Below are 11,014 nucleotides of genomic sequence, written 5' to 3'. Positions count from 1 at the left end.
GATCAGCGTGCGTCACATGCTGGCGAGCGACCCTCTGCCAGAGAGCCGCGTGTAGTCGCGATCTGCCTGCGGGGCAGCCACCGCGACGGAGTCGCCGCCGGAGGCTCACCAACGACCGAGCCTCCGGCGGCGACTCCGTCGAGGGTAGCTGCCCTACGGGCAGGTGCGGCTCGGCTCCGCCGTCAGTGTTGTCCTGCGGGGAGCTTGTGTCTGCGGCGCATAGCCGCTGTGGCGCATAGCCGCGTGGCGCATAGCCGCGTGGCGCCGTCCGCAGGCTTCCTTAACGGACGCCGACGGCTTGTCAGCGTCTCCAGAGACCGCGCAGGCGCGTCTCTCAGGCCTAGTAGATGTCCGAGCCTGGTTGGGGCTCGTCGGCAGTGATGGGAATGCCCCAGTCCTCAATGACGAAGCGATGCTTGGAGACGCGGAAGGCCAGCTCGCCGCGGCGGACGAGCATGAGACCGCGGTCAGACAGCACGGGCACCTTGAGAACGTCGACGAGGCCCTGGGCCCGTGGCTGGTCGGTCGACGAGCCTTTGTAGGGGTCGGTGGCCTCGGTAAACGGCCGCAGGGCGACGGCGCCGTCGACAAGGCCGCGCAGGAGCGGCAACACCGGCTCGGCATCGGCCAGCAGGGCCGTGGGCGTCGTCAGCAGCACGACCAGTCTGTCCGAGTGGGTACGGAGCAGGGCGCGTAGCCGGGCGGCAAACGGAACGAGCTTGGCCGGGTCAATGGCCTCGAGCGGCCAGGCCAGTGGTGCCAGGAATCCCGGCAGAACGAGGCGGACGACGCCCGGCGCGGCCAGCGCGCGACGGACGGCGGTCAGGACGCCATCCAGGTCCGCCGGCGCGTACTCGACGCGGGCGGCGGGGACCATCCGGGCCGTCAGGATCCAATCCCGGCGGAACGAAGCCGGCGTGGCCGGCGCGTCCGGTCGCACACCGACGTTGCGGTACCGCCAGGCAATGCGCAGCGAGTCGGCGGCCGGAGCGGGTGCGTCCGCAACCGGGGTAGCCGCCGCCGCCGCCGGTAGCTCGAGATGCCAGCCCGGCCCGACGCCGGCAACGAGGACCTTGTCGCCGTTGACCGCGCCCTGGGCTGCAAAACAGCGCGCGACAACGGCGCCAAAGTCTGTGACGCCGTCCTCTTCGACCATGAGCACGGATCCGAGCGGCAGGCCGCCGTGGAGAAGCACGCCGGTGTCGAGGTCGGCCGTCCCGGTCGAGACGACCGGCACGGACGACACCACGAGCGACGGCCGGCAGCCGGGTGCCAGCCGAGCGGCCGGGCGAGCCAGCCGGTCAGCGGCGGCCACCGGACGCTCTGCGCGGCCGCCAGCGGCCGGCGTGGACGCGGCAGCGGCGGCCGGCGGCCGGCCTGGGGCCCTAGTGGGCGTGCGCGACGGCACAACAACCGCCGTATTGCGCTTGAACGACATGCGATCCGGCGTAAACTCTGCCAGACGTCAGAAAGCGGCCGGCGGCTGATGGCCTGATGGTTTCAGGCGGGTCCGACGGACGTAGGGCGGGCGAGTGCCGGATCGTGGTGGTGCGGCGTGGTGGAAAATTCGCGAGATGTGTCAAACACGCTGTCGACACAACGGCCGCCATGGACGACTTTGACAGCGCCGAGGGATTCGGCGGCGTGCCCGACGACTTGGCGGCGAAGCTGGCAGCCGGCCTCGGCGGCGGATTGGCCGGGCTAGACGGCGATCCGGGCCGCGGGCCACCCGTGGAGGTGCTGCCGGCGGCGCGGCGGCGGCCGGCAACGACGGTGGCCAACAGCTCGATGGCCGTGCCGCAGGCGACGCTGCGGGCGCACGCGGCGTCGGTGACCGCACTGGCCGTGTCTGCCGATAATCTGGAGATCGTGTCGGGCGACGAGGCCGGCTGGATCGTGGTGTGGTCGCTGGCGACGCGGCGGCCACGCACCGTCTTTCGGCCACACACGGCGTCGGTGCTGACGGCGACGTGGCTGGCGCCCGGGCTGGTGCTGACGCACTCGCGCGACAACTCGCTGCTGGTGCACGACGTGGCCGGGTGGACCGGGGGCGGCGCGCCGCGGACGGCCGAGGACGAGGCGCCGCCAGCACCGCCGGTGGTGCTGTCGATGGCGGTCAACGCGCTCAACTTTTGCGCGGCGGCGACGCGGGGCCGGCTGCTGGCCGTCCCGGGCACGCTCGACTCGGACACAGTCGACGTGTACGAGCTGTGGCCGGGATCGGGCGCGGACGTGGGCGCGGCCGCGCGGGCGCGGCCGGCGGCGGACGCGGCGACGCTGGCGCGGCCGCACGCGGGGCTACGGCCGGCGGTCAAGACCGGCATCGTCATGGCGCTCGCGCTGGCCGAGTCTGTGCTGGTCGCGGGCTACGAGTCGGGCCATGTGGCAGTGTACGCGCTGGCGACGGGCGCGACGGTGGCCGTGCACGCGATCCACAAGCAGCCAGTGCTGGGCGTGGCGGCGGGGCCGGACTTTGTGCTGACGTCGGCGGCGGACTCGCGGCTGGCACGCGTGCCGCTGGCCGGCGGCGAAGTGGAGGTGGTGGACACCAAGCACTCGGGGCTGGGCGCGGTCAGCGTGCGCGACGACGGCCGGGTGGCCGTGGCCGGCGGCTGGGACGGCAACGTGCGGGTGTTTTCGGCGCGCACGCTGCGGCAGTTGGGGGTGTTTGCGGGGCCGCGGGCGGGCGTGTCGGCGAGCGCGTTGGGGCGGACGGCGGTTGGGGGCGGCGCGGCTGAGGCCGAGGGCGCGGGCGCGGGGGGCACGGGCGCTGCGGCAGAAGGTTCGGGCGCGGAGGACACGGGCGCGGCGGCAGAAGGTTCGGGCGCGGAGGACACGGGCGCGGCGGCAGATTGTTTGGCCGCCGGCGGTTCGGCCGCGGCTGAGCGTTCGGCCGCCGGCGCTTCCGCCGCCCTCGCCCGCCCCCGGCCCGCGGACGCCCCCTCCCTCGGCGCCCTCGCCCGCGCCCGCCGCAGCGCCGCCGTCCAGGCCGCCCACTGGGTCGCCGTCGGCGGCAAGGACGGCCGCATAGGCCTCTGGAACGTCTACTGATCTATTTACATATGTACACTAGCCGATGTTGAACTCGCTCGCGCCCGCGGACGCGTGCACGTTGGCCACCTGGAGCATCTTGCGCTTGGCGTAGTCCGGCCCGGCCCGTTCTTTCTCGCGCTTGTTGACGCCCGTCGGCGACTCGCGCAGGCCAAAAGCCTTGGCCAGGTGGCCCAGGTGCAGGTCGCGCACCGAGAAGATGTCGCGCTCGGCCGACAAGTGCGTCGTGTACGCGCGGATGTGGCTCTTGAACGCGCGCTTGGCCAGGTCGTGCATCTGCGCGGACGCCAGCAGCCAGCGCTCGACGTCGAGCTGCAGCGCCGTGGCCGCGTCCATCCACGCCGGGCCAAAGACGGCCGTGAAGACGTCGACGTAGGACCGCGAGACGATCTTGCCGCGGTGGCGCGGCTCCAGCGTCGCCGCCACGTAGCCCTCCTCGCGGCCCGGCAGCAGGAAGAGCGCGGCCCAGCCGGCGTGGCCGGCACGCGCGGTACGGCCGACGCGGTGCAGGTGGTCCTCGGCCGCGAACGGCGGGTCGAACTCGATGACGTGCGAGATCGCGGGCAGGTCCAGGCCGCGCGACGCCACGTCCGTGCACAGCAGCACGTGCGGCACGTCCGCGGCCGGCGCGAACTCGGCCAGCGTGGCCTTGCGCTGGGCCTGCGCCAGCGAGCCGTGCAGCATGTGCACGACCGCGGGCGCGCCCGTGTGCTTGCGCAGCAGCGCGGACCGCCGCGCGGTCGCCGACTCGTCCGCCTTGTCGTCGGGCGCGTCGGCGTCCGCGACCGCGCGCGTCAGCGCCCGGAAGTAGAACTCGACCGAGTCCGAGCACGACAGGAAGACCATGACCTTGGCCGCGCCGGGCTGCCGCAGGATGTCGACCAGCGTCGACACCAGCGTGACCATGCGCAGCTTCATGGGCACGACCAGCACCTGCTGCAGCAGCTGGTCGGGCGCGTGGAACTCGTCGTCGGGCTCGGCCGGCGCCGCGCCGTCCTGGGCCGGCCGCCCGCCGACCGCGATGTACTGGGGGTCGCGCAGCGCGACCTGCCCCAGCCGCTCGACGTCGGCCCGGATCGTGGCCGAGCACAGCACCGTCCGCCGCGCGTGCCGCGCGCGCGTGTCCAGCGTCGCCGTGATCTTGGTGATGGTCTCCTCGAACCCGAGGTCCACCAGCCGGTCGCCCTCGTCCAGCACGACCCACCGGACCTCGGCCACGTCCAGCGCGCGCGTGTTGTCAAAGTGGTCGGCCAGCCGGCCGGGCGTGGCCACCAGGATGTTGACGCCCTTGCGGATCCGCGCCTTTTCGCTCTTCTTCTTCTCGCCGCCGACGACCAGGCACGGCACAATGTGGTGCGCGCAGCCCAGCACCGACTCGAACACGGCGTAGATCTGCGCGGCCAGCTCGCGCGTCGGCGCAATCACGATCGCAAACGTGCCGGACTCGCGGGTGATCCGCTGCGTCATGAGCGCGTTGACGATCGGCAGCACGTACGCCAGCGTCTTGCCGGAGCCGGTCTGGGCCTGGATGAACGCGTCGCGGTCGCTGGACCCGAGCTGGCCGAGCACGGCCCGCTGGATCGCCGTGGGGTGCGTGAACTTGAGGCGGTCCTGGACGTGCGTGGCCAGGACGTCGTTGACGCCGAGGGCGCCGAACGACGCGGCCTGGTCCGGCGCGTTGGACGGGTCGGCCCGGGGGCCGTCTGTCTGCCCGCTGGGCACCGTCGACGCGCGCGGGTTGCCCGTGAAGAGCGACGAGATGACGCCGCGGGGCTGGCTGTGGCCGCCGTCACGGTCGCCGCGCTCTGGCCGGTCGCCGCGGTCGCCGCGGTCGCCGCGGTCGCTGCGGTCGGCCCGGCCGGACCCGTCGTCGTCGTCGTCGGTCCGCCGGGCCCGCTTCGCCCCCAGCGCGGTCTTGTTCGAGCTGCTGCCGCGGCCGCGCTTGCGGCTCTCGGCCGATCCGGTCGCTGATCCGGCGCCGTCGCCGGCCGCGCCGCCGTCTGCACCCTCGCCGGGGCCCGCAGACTCGCCGGTCGCCTCGCCGGGCCCGCCGGCGCCGGCCGCGGCCTTGCCTGCCGCCGTTCCGCCCGTTCTCTTGCGTTCAGCTCGGCGGATCGCCCGCGTCGCCTTCACGCGGTCGGTCCAGCGGCCGCTCTTCTTGGCCGCCGCCGGCGCGGCCGCCCGCTTTCCCTCCGTCGGCACCTGCAGATTCAGGATCAGGCCGTCGTCCATGCTTGTCGTGCGTGGGGAGTGCCTGTTGTCCTATGTCGGCGGACTGGCGATGTGGGCAAATTTTTCGCAGCGAAAATTTTGATCTGGCCACCGTCCACGACCGCAGCGACCCCGAGCTCAGCCCGTTTTCCGGCCACCCCGCGCATCTCTAGGACCGCATGGACGCCGCAGACCCCGCTCTCGACGGCGTCGACGTGTCGGCGGCCGCGGCCGCCGTGTACGCGGCCGGATCGGCCGTCAAGACCGAAGAACCCGAGCCGGCGTTTCTGGCCGCAGCGCTGGCCGCCGCGCAGCCCGTCGACGGCGACGCCATGGACGTCGACGGCGAGCCTGGCCTGGCGCCGGCGGCCGCGCACGCGCCGTCCGAGCCCGGCCCGGCGGACGACCCGATTGTGGCCGAGTTCCCGATCTACGCGGCGTCGTCGCTGGCGCGCCAGCTCTACCTGTTCCAGTACCCTGTCCGGGCCAAGGCGCGCACGTACTCGGGGGTGTCTGGCGAGCCGGTGCTCGAGGCGCGCGTCAAGCCCCAGGCGGGCGTCGTCCAGGTGGACGTGCCGATCTCGACCGAGCGGTTCTACGACGCCGGCCGCGCGGAGCGCTGGGGCGGCATCGAGCGCCAGACGCTGGGCGGCATCATCAAGCCCGCCGACGGCTACATGGTCGGCATCTTCAAGGGCGGCGAGCTGCACGTCACGCCCGTCAAGGGCACCTGCCAGCTGCGCCCGACGTTTGCATACATGGCGCGCGAGTCGGACGAGAAGGCGACGCCGGCGCCGGCCGGTCCGCGCGAGGTCCGCGCGGTGCAGATGACTGTGCGGTCGGCCGACGCCAGCGCGCCGCGCTACTCGGGCGCGCTGGCGGCGTCCAAACGCGCTGACGACGAGCGGTGGGTGGACATTGACTGGTACGACACCGCGACGGACGAAGCCTGGGAGGCCGCTGACCGGCTGTTGGCGACGTCGCGGGCGCCGCTGGTGCCGACCACCGGGCACGACGAGTTCCTGGAGCTCATCCGCGACGAGTAATACAGCTTTCGGAGAAACCTATGGCCGGTCAGGCGGAGTTTAGCCGCCGGCCAGGCTGGTCCTCGGCGGGCCGGAGGCCCGTCGGCAGCTGCCCGACACTACGTAGTACCCCTGAGCGTTGCCAGGGCAACCGCGTCGCACGAGTCGCGCTGGTCGGGTCACAACTTGTGCATGCTTGATAATATACAGCTGAGCCACCGGCGGCTATCGGCGGGTGGCGCGCGGCGCCCGAGCCGCACGCTGTGCGGCGCTGTGCGGCGGCCAGCACCACCGGCGAATCGCCGGCCGCCCGAGGGCACATCCCCAGCGGGTCGCCGCCGCGCCCGCCGCGCCCGCCGCCCGGCGTGCACGACGCCTACGTCGCTGCCGGTCTCGGCGGCCGATGTCGTTCCCAGATCTACGTCAGAGCAGGCGCACAAATACATACCTGGATGGTTGACTCGCCCAGAAACAGCATTTCCCGGCGGATCTCCTCGACGTAGAGGTCCTGGATCTGCAGCCACTCGTCGCGGGCCTTGTCGCGCAGCTGGACGCGGTAGACGTGCTTCTCCTGGCCCTGGGGCGTGAACACAGACTCGTGAGTGATGTTGGCCACCAGGTCGTAGAGCACGGGCTCGGTGGCGCGCGCCGTGTCTGGGTCAGCGCGCACGCGCGTGTACTTACAAGGGGCCATGTCGAGCGCCACCGGCTGGAACGTGACGATGGTGTGGTTGACCTCTTCGGCAAAGTTGACCTTGGTCATGCGCTTGACGTGCAGAATCAGGTACGGCGGCAGCTCGAGGATCTGGTACCGGCGGCGGTGGCCGGCCAGTTCCTGGGTGGTCACGCCGTCGTACTTGGCCAGCAGCGACGTCAGCGGCACCTGCGGAATCACGCTCTTCTCGATGTCGTCCTGGAACAGCGGGGCCGGCGGCAGGTCGAGCGCGAGAAACATGAACGGCACGTCCTGCACATCGATCAGCATGTCGGCCTCGAACCGCAGGCGGTCGCCGGCGTCGGCCCGTGGCGTGATCTTCTGGGCCTCGACGCGCAGCTTGCCCTGGAACGCACGGTGGATGATGCTCGTGCGCATCTTGGACCGGCTCCCGCCGAGCGCGACGTGCAGGTTGTTGAGCAGCCAGTTCATAAAGTCGAACGGGTCGGCCTGCTCGGTGAGCCGAAACCGCTTCTTGGACAGCGACGAGACGTGCTGGAGCAGCTCGTGCGGCGACACGTGCGTCTTGAACGCGCGGGGGTTCCAGATCTTGCGCACGAGCACCGAGAACAGCCCGGCGAGCTCGGGCCGGCCCTCGAACGGCTCGAGGATGAAGTAGTTGCGCACGGCGGCGACGTGTGCCAGCGCCTGCACGACCACGTTCAGGTAGTCGTTCTGCTTGATGTTGTTCATGCCGATGAAGCCCGGCCGGTACGGCTTGTGCTGGATGTCGTGCGACAGTGTCTCGCTCCGGTCGAGCGCCTGGACCTGCGCGCGCGTGTATGTCGGGTTGACGATGTACTTGATGTCGTCGAGCGTGCCCGACGTGACCTCGTAGCCCTCGGGCAGGACATACACCTTGAGCGTCTGCAGGTTGATGTACACGTGGTGGTCCTCGTCGAGCGAGTGAAAGTATGCGTGCGAGACCTTGCCACGGCCCTGGAAGTACTTGCCACAGACCAGGCACGCGTAGACGTTGACGTTCGAGAGCGAGACCGAGCACACTTTTTCGAAATCAAAGTCCAGCCGCGAGCGGTCGATCTGGCGTCAGCGCGCACGCGCGGCCACTTACCGTCTCGAGATACATGTCGCCGCTGGCGAGGGGCGCCTCCTCGACGGGCGCGGGCTCCTCGTCGTCGCTGGACGCGTCGGGCTCCTCGATCCGCACGCGCTTGGCGGGCGTGCCGGCGTCGGGCGCGTCGGGGCCGTCGGGGCTGCCGGCGGCTTCGGCGGCAGCAGCGGTTCGTTTGGCCATGCTAGGACGGGCCGGGGGTGCGCTGACTGGGACGGACGCTGGACGGATCGTGGATGGCCGATGAGGACGTCGGGCCAAAATTTGCGCCGACCGCGTCTGACATAATCCCGCATGACGCGGGAGCGTTAGGATACCAAGCGCTACGGGCCGCGGGCATTGCGGCACATCTGCCGAAACGCGCGGACTTTGTGCGCGTTTCGCGATGTTCCCCTGATTTTGGGCCGCGTTGTGGGCGGCTTGGGCGCCGCGGCGTGCGAGTTCCGCCGGAGGCCGGCGCCCCAAGCGCTCGGCGAAGCCTCAGCGACTCGCCTGCCACCACGCCGGGTCGGCCGCCGGCACCCGGGCCCGGCGCCTGCTTCCGTCGGCCATGCTTGCCATGCCTGGTTGAGCTGTGCAAGTGCTCCACGCTATGGCATATACGGTCACAGGTGCAGCGTCACGTGCCGTTTATGCACACGTTCTCGAGTATGAGCCCTCGAACAGGCCGATCTCAACTCTTCGACCAATTGTTTCCTATCCGCCCCTCCGATCTAGGTGAGTCTCGGCCAGACGGGGCTCCAGACTACGGGCTGTCGTCTGGTGCGCGCGAGCCGCTGCTAACGGCCAGCCAACATGTTTGTTATCACTGCTCAGGTACGTCCAGCCTGCTCCGCGACCGCAACAGGCGCCGATCGGCCGATCTGGCAGCCGTGCGCACGCCAGCAGCTGCAGGCCGCTCCCGGGGCCCGCCCCGCATCGCTTCTGTAGACGCTAACCGCCAGATGTTCGCCCAGCCGGGCAAGATCAACACAGTCGTCGAGGCGCTCAAGCCCGAGGCTGCCGCGGTCAAAACCAACGAGGACCGCGCGAGCGCGTACTACTTCTTCACCGGACGCGAGGAACCGCACACGTCGGTTGCGTTCGGCATCGAGATGTAAGTGCGGCCAGATCAAGCTGACGCCAGCTACGAGGACCGCGCCGACCTCGAGAAGACGCACAACGAGAGCGCGTCGTTCAAGACGCTCGTGGCCAACGCACGGCCGTCGTGCACGCGCGACTTTGTGCTCGAGGAGTTCGAGCCGGCCGACGTCGGGTTCCTGCTCCGGCCGGGCGGGTACTCCAAGCAGCAGTCCAAGGACGCGACGCCGATGTTCGCGTACTTCACGACGGCGCCCGGCAAGCGTGAGGCAGTCATCGACAAGCTGCGGCCGCTGGCGGCCGAGGTCGAGGCCAAGGAGCCCAACTGCTGGAGCTACAAGTTCTTCCGCGGGCTGCAGGACGAGAACCGCTTCGTGATCTTCGAGCGGTACGCGAGCCTGCCGGACCTCAAGGACACCCACAACTCGGGCAAGACGTTCAACGACGTGTTTGCCGAGCTGGACAAGCTCGGCTGGGTCAAGGAGAAGACGCTGATCGTCGGGGAGGAGCCGGGCTCGGGGCCGCTGGGGTTCCTGGAGCGCTCGTGATGTATCTAGTGCACGTGACTGTTGCCACGGCAACGCGCAGGCCTATCGCCGCGCCGACACCCCGCCCTCCTATCAGGCTTTACGTAATTGACCCGCTTAAATAGCCTGCCGCGCCCAACCGTCCATCACCGACAATGTTTGTTCTCGCCGCCCAGGTACGTTGCTGCCGGCCGCGCTGACGCAGATCTACGCCCAGGAGGGCAAGCTCGACGACGTCTTCGAGGCCCTTGTGCCCGAGGCCGCCGCCGTCAAGGCCGATGAGGAGAAGACGCACGCGTACTACTTCTTCAAGGGCCTGGAGGAGCCCAACACGTCCACCGCGTTCGGCCTCGAGATGTACGTGGCCGCCCGGCCCCGCTGACGCCAGCTACGACGACCGCCACGCGCTCGAGACGATCCACATGGGCAACGAGTCGTTCAAGACGTTTGCCGCGACGGCCTCGCCCATGTTCTCGAAGGACTTCCTCCTCGAGGAGTTCGAGACCACCGACATCGGCTTCGTCACTCGCCCCGGCTACTCGGCGCTGCAGGCCGAGACCGCGCTGCCCATGTTTGCGTACTTCACCGTCGCGCCCGGCAAGCGTGAGGAGGTCCTCGACATGTTCCGGCCGCTGGCGACCGAGGTCGAGGCCACCGAGCCCAACTGCTGGAGCTACGTGTTCTTCCGCGCGCTCAACAACCCCGACAAGTTCGTTATCTTTGAGCGCTACACGACCCTGGACGACCTCAATGTCGTGCACCGCTCGGGCAAGACCTTCATCAAGGTCTTTGCCGAGCTCGAGGAGAAGGGACTGGTTGTCGACCGCAACGTTGTCCTCGGCGCCGAGGCCCGCCCGGGTGCTCTCGGCTTCCTCGACCGCTCGTGATTGCATAGCAATAGAAATAGCCGCCCGATCCGCAGCCCCGCGGCCGTCGCTATAGCCGCGCGTAGTCAACGGCGCTCGCGCCCCCACCGTAGCGCCGCCCTTGTCGCTGCCGTGCCACTGCCGGAGGCGTGCCAGACACTGGGCCGGCGCAGCGGGACTGCCGCGCTTGGGCTCGTGCGCCCACACGCACGCTGCCTGCATATAGCCGCAATACCCCGCGCCGGGCCATCGGAGCTGCACCGCCACTGCAGCCTCGCTGCGAACTTGCCAAGGGTGGCTGCGGGTAGGCGCGGCTATATGCCTGCCCGAAGGGCGCACCCTCGACGGAGTCGCCGCCGGAGGCTCGTTCGTTGGTGAGCCTCCGGCGGCGACTCCGTCGAGGTGGCTGCCCTCCGGGCAGGGCGGCTATGCGCCACAGCGGCTATATGCTCTGCCCGCAGGGCAGC

General features: G+C 70.3%; 7 protein-coding genes across 7 annotated transcripts; 4 read left to right on the top strand and 3 right to left on the bottom strand.

Annotated features, from left to right (window-relative positions):
* Window positions 1–187: 187 nt before the first annotated feature.
* Window positions 188–1,282, bottom strand: V1510DRAFT_424324 (Elongator complex protein 4). The gene has a single exon (XM_066935081.1). It carries the CDS (start codon window positions 1,154–1,156, stop codon window positions 341–343), a length of 816 nt encoding a protein of 271 aa, XP_066786334.1. The 5' UTR covers window positions 1,157–1,282; the 3' UTR covers window positions 188–340.
* Window positions 1,283–1,757: 475 nt separating this feature from the next.
* On the top strand, window positions 1,758–3,051 carry V1510DRAFT_400371 (WD40-repeat-containing domain protein; the record flags this gene model as incomplete). Its single annotated transcript, XM_066931954.1, has 2 exons — window positions 1,758–2,688; window positions 2,887–3,051. Exons 1-2 carry the CDS (start codon window positions 1,789–1,791, stop codon window positions 3,049–3,051), a joined length of 1,065 nt encoding a protein of 354 aa, XP_066786333.1. The 5' UTR covers window positions 1,758–1,788.
* Window positions 3,011–4,846, bottom strand: V1510DRAFT_424322 (P-loop containing nucleoside triphosphate hydrolase protein). The gene has a single exon (XM_066935080.1). The coding sequence runs from the start codon at window positions 4,516–4,518 to the stop codon at window positions 3,070–3,072; it is 1,449 nt and encodes a 482-aa protein (XP_066786332.1). The 5' UTR covers window positions 4,519–4,846; the 3' UTR covers window positions 3,011–3,069.
* A 469-nt stretch (window positions 4,847–5,315) lies between these two features.
* Window positions 5,316–6,525, top strand: V1510DRAFT_424320 (Sin-like protein conserved region-domain-containing protein). Its single transcript, XM_066935079.1, has one exon. The coding sequence runs from the start codon at window positions 5,442–5,444 to the stop codon at window positions 6,306–6,308; it is 867 nt and encodes a 288-aa protein (XP_066786331.1). The 5' UTR covers window positions 5,316–5,441; the 3' UTR covers window positions 6,309–6,525.
* A 77-nt stretch (window positions 6,526–6,602) lies between these two features.
* V1510DRAFT_424318 (uncharacterized protein) lies at window positions 6,603–8,343 on the bottom strand. The gene is made up of 4 exons (XM_066935078.1): window positions 8,075–8,343; window positions 6,972–8,043; window positions 6,736–6,941; window positions 6,603–6,705 (listed from the first exon to the last, which is right to left on the bottom strand). The coding sequence occupies exons 1-4, from the start codon at window positions 8,255–8,257 to the stop codon at window positions 6,664–6,666; spliced, it is 1,503 nt and encodes a 500-aa protein (XP_066786330.1). The 5' UTR covers window positions 8,258–8,343; the 3' UTR covers window positions 6,603–6,663.
* A 218-nt stretch (window positions 8,344–8,561) lies between these two features.
* Window positions 8,562–9,815, top strand: V1510DRAFT_424317 (uncharacterized protein). The gene is made up of 4 exons (XM_066935077.1): window positions 8,562–8,791; window positions 8,865–8,890; window positions 9,019–9,170; window positions 9,201–9,815. Exons 1-4 carry the CDS (start codon window positions 8,707–8,709, stop codon window positions 9,700–9,702), a joined length of 765 nt encoding a protein of 254 aa, XP_066786329.1. The 5' UTR covers window positions 8,562–8,706; the 3' UTR covers window positions 9,703–9,815.
* On the top strand, window positions 9,816–10,596 carry V1510DRAFT_446656 (uncharacterized protein). The gene is made up of 3 exons (XM_066935730.1): window positions 9,816–9,857; window positions 9,887–10,038; window positions 10,070–10,596. The coding sequence occupies exons 1-3, from the start codon at window positions 9,837–9,839 to the stop codon at window positions 10,566–10,568; spliced, it is 672 nt and encodes a 223-aa protein (XP_066786328.1). The 5' UTR covers window positions 9,816–9,836; the 3' UTR covers window positions 10,569–10,596.
* Window positions 10,597–11,014: the final 418 nt, after the last annotated feature.

This window comes from Dipodascopsis tothii (genome assembly GCF_038497935.1).
Source record: "Dipodascopsis tothii strain CBS 759.85 unplaced genomic scaffold V1510scaffold_66, whole genome shotgun sequence".
In the NCBI taxonomy this organism is placed as follows: Eukaryota; Fungi; Ascomycota; class Lipomycetes; order Lipomycetales; family Lipomycetaceae; genus Neoaidaea; species Neoaidaea tothii.
The sequence above is the reverse complement of the archived record's forward strand: the minus strand, read 5'-3'. Positions and strand labels throughout refer to the sequence as shown.

What these genes read in the sequence shown, in the direction of transcription:
- V1510DRAFT_424324 (XM_066935081.1), bottom strand. Translation starts at nt 1,156, where the DNA reads ATGGTCGAAGAGGACGGCGTCACAGACTTTGGCGCCGTTGTCGCGCGC.
- V1510DRAFT_424322 (XM_066935080.1), bottom strand. Translation starts at nt 4,518, where the DNA reads ATGACGCAGCGGATCACCCGCGAGTCCGGCACGTTTGCGATCGTGATT.
- V1510DRAFT_424320 (XM_066935079.1), top strand. Translation starts at nt 5,442, where the DNA reads ATGGACGCCGCAGACCCCGCTCTCGACGGCGTCGACGTGTCGGCGGCC.
- V1510DRAFT_424318 (XM_066935078.1), bottom strand. Translation starts at nt 8,257, where the DNA reads ATGGCCAAACGAACCGCTGCTGCCGCCGAAGCCGCCGGCAGCCCCGAC. An exon ending in GCGACATGTATCTCGAGACG is followed by an intron (nt 8,044 to 8,074) that starts GTAAGTGGCCGC and finishes CGCTGACGCCAG; the next exon opens with ATCGACCGCTCGCGGCTGGA. An exon ending in TGGGCGAGTCAACCATCCAG is followed by an intron (nt 6,706 to 6,735) that starts GTATGTATTTGT and finishes GCTCTGACGTAG; the next exon opens with ATCTGGGAACGACATCGGCC.
- V1510DRAFT_424317 (XM_066935077.1), top strand. Translation starts at nt 8,707, where the DNA reads ATGCACACGTTCTCGAGTATGAGCCCTCGAACAGGCCGATCTCAACTC. An exon ending in TGTTTGTTATCACTGCTCAG is followed by an intron (nt 8,891 to 9,018) that starts GTACGTCCAGCC and finishes GCTAACCGCCAG; the next exon opens with ATGTTCGCCCAGCCGGGCAA. An exon ending in GTTGCGTTCGGCATCGAGAT is followed by an intron (nt 9,171 to 9,200) that starts GTAAGTGCGGCC and finishes AGCTGACGCCAG; the next exon opens with CTACGAGGACCGCGCCGACC.
- V1510DRAFT_446656 (XM_066935730.1), top strand. Translation starts at nt 9,837, where the DNA reads ATGTTTGTTCTCGCCGCCCAG. An exon ending in TGTTTGTTCTCGCCGCCCAG is followed by an intron (nt 9,858 to 9,886) that starts GTACGTTGCTGC and finishes GCGCTGACGCAG; the next exon opens with ATCTACGCCCAGGAGGGCAA. An exon ending in ACCGCGTTCGGCCTCGAGAT is followed by an intron (nt 10,039 to 10,069) that starts GTACGTGGCCGC and finishes CGCTGACGCCAG; the next exon opens with CTACGACGACCGCCACGCGC.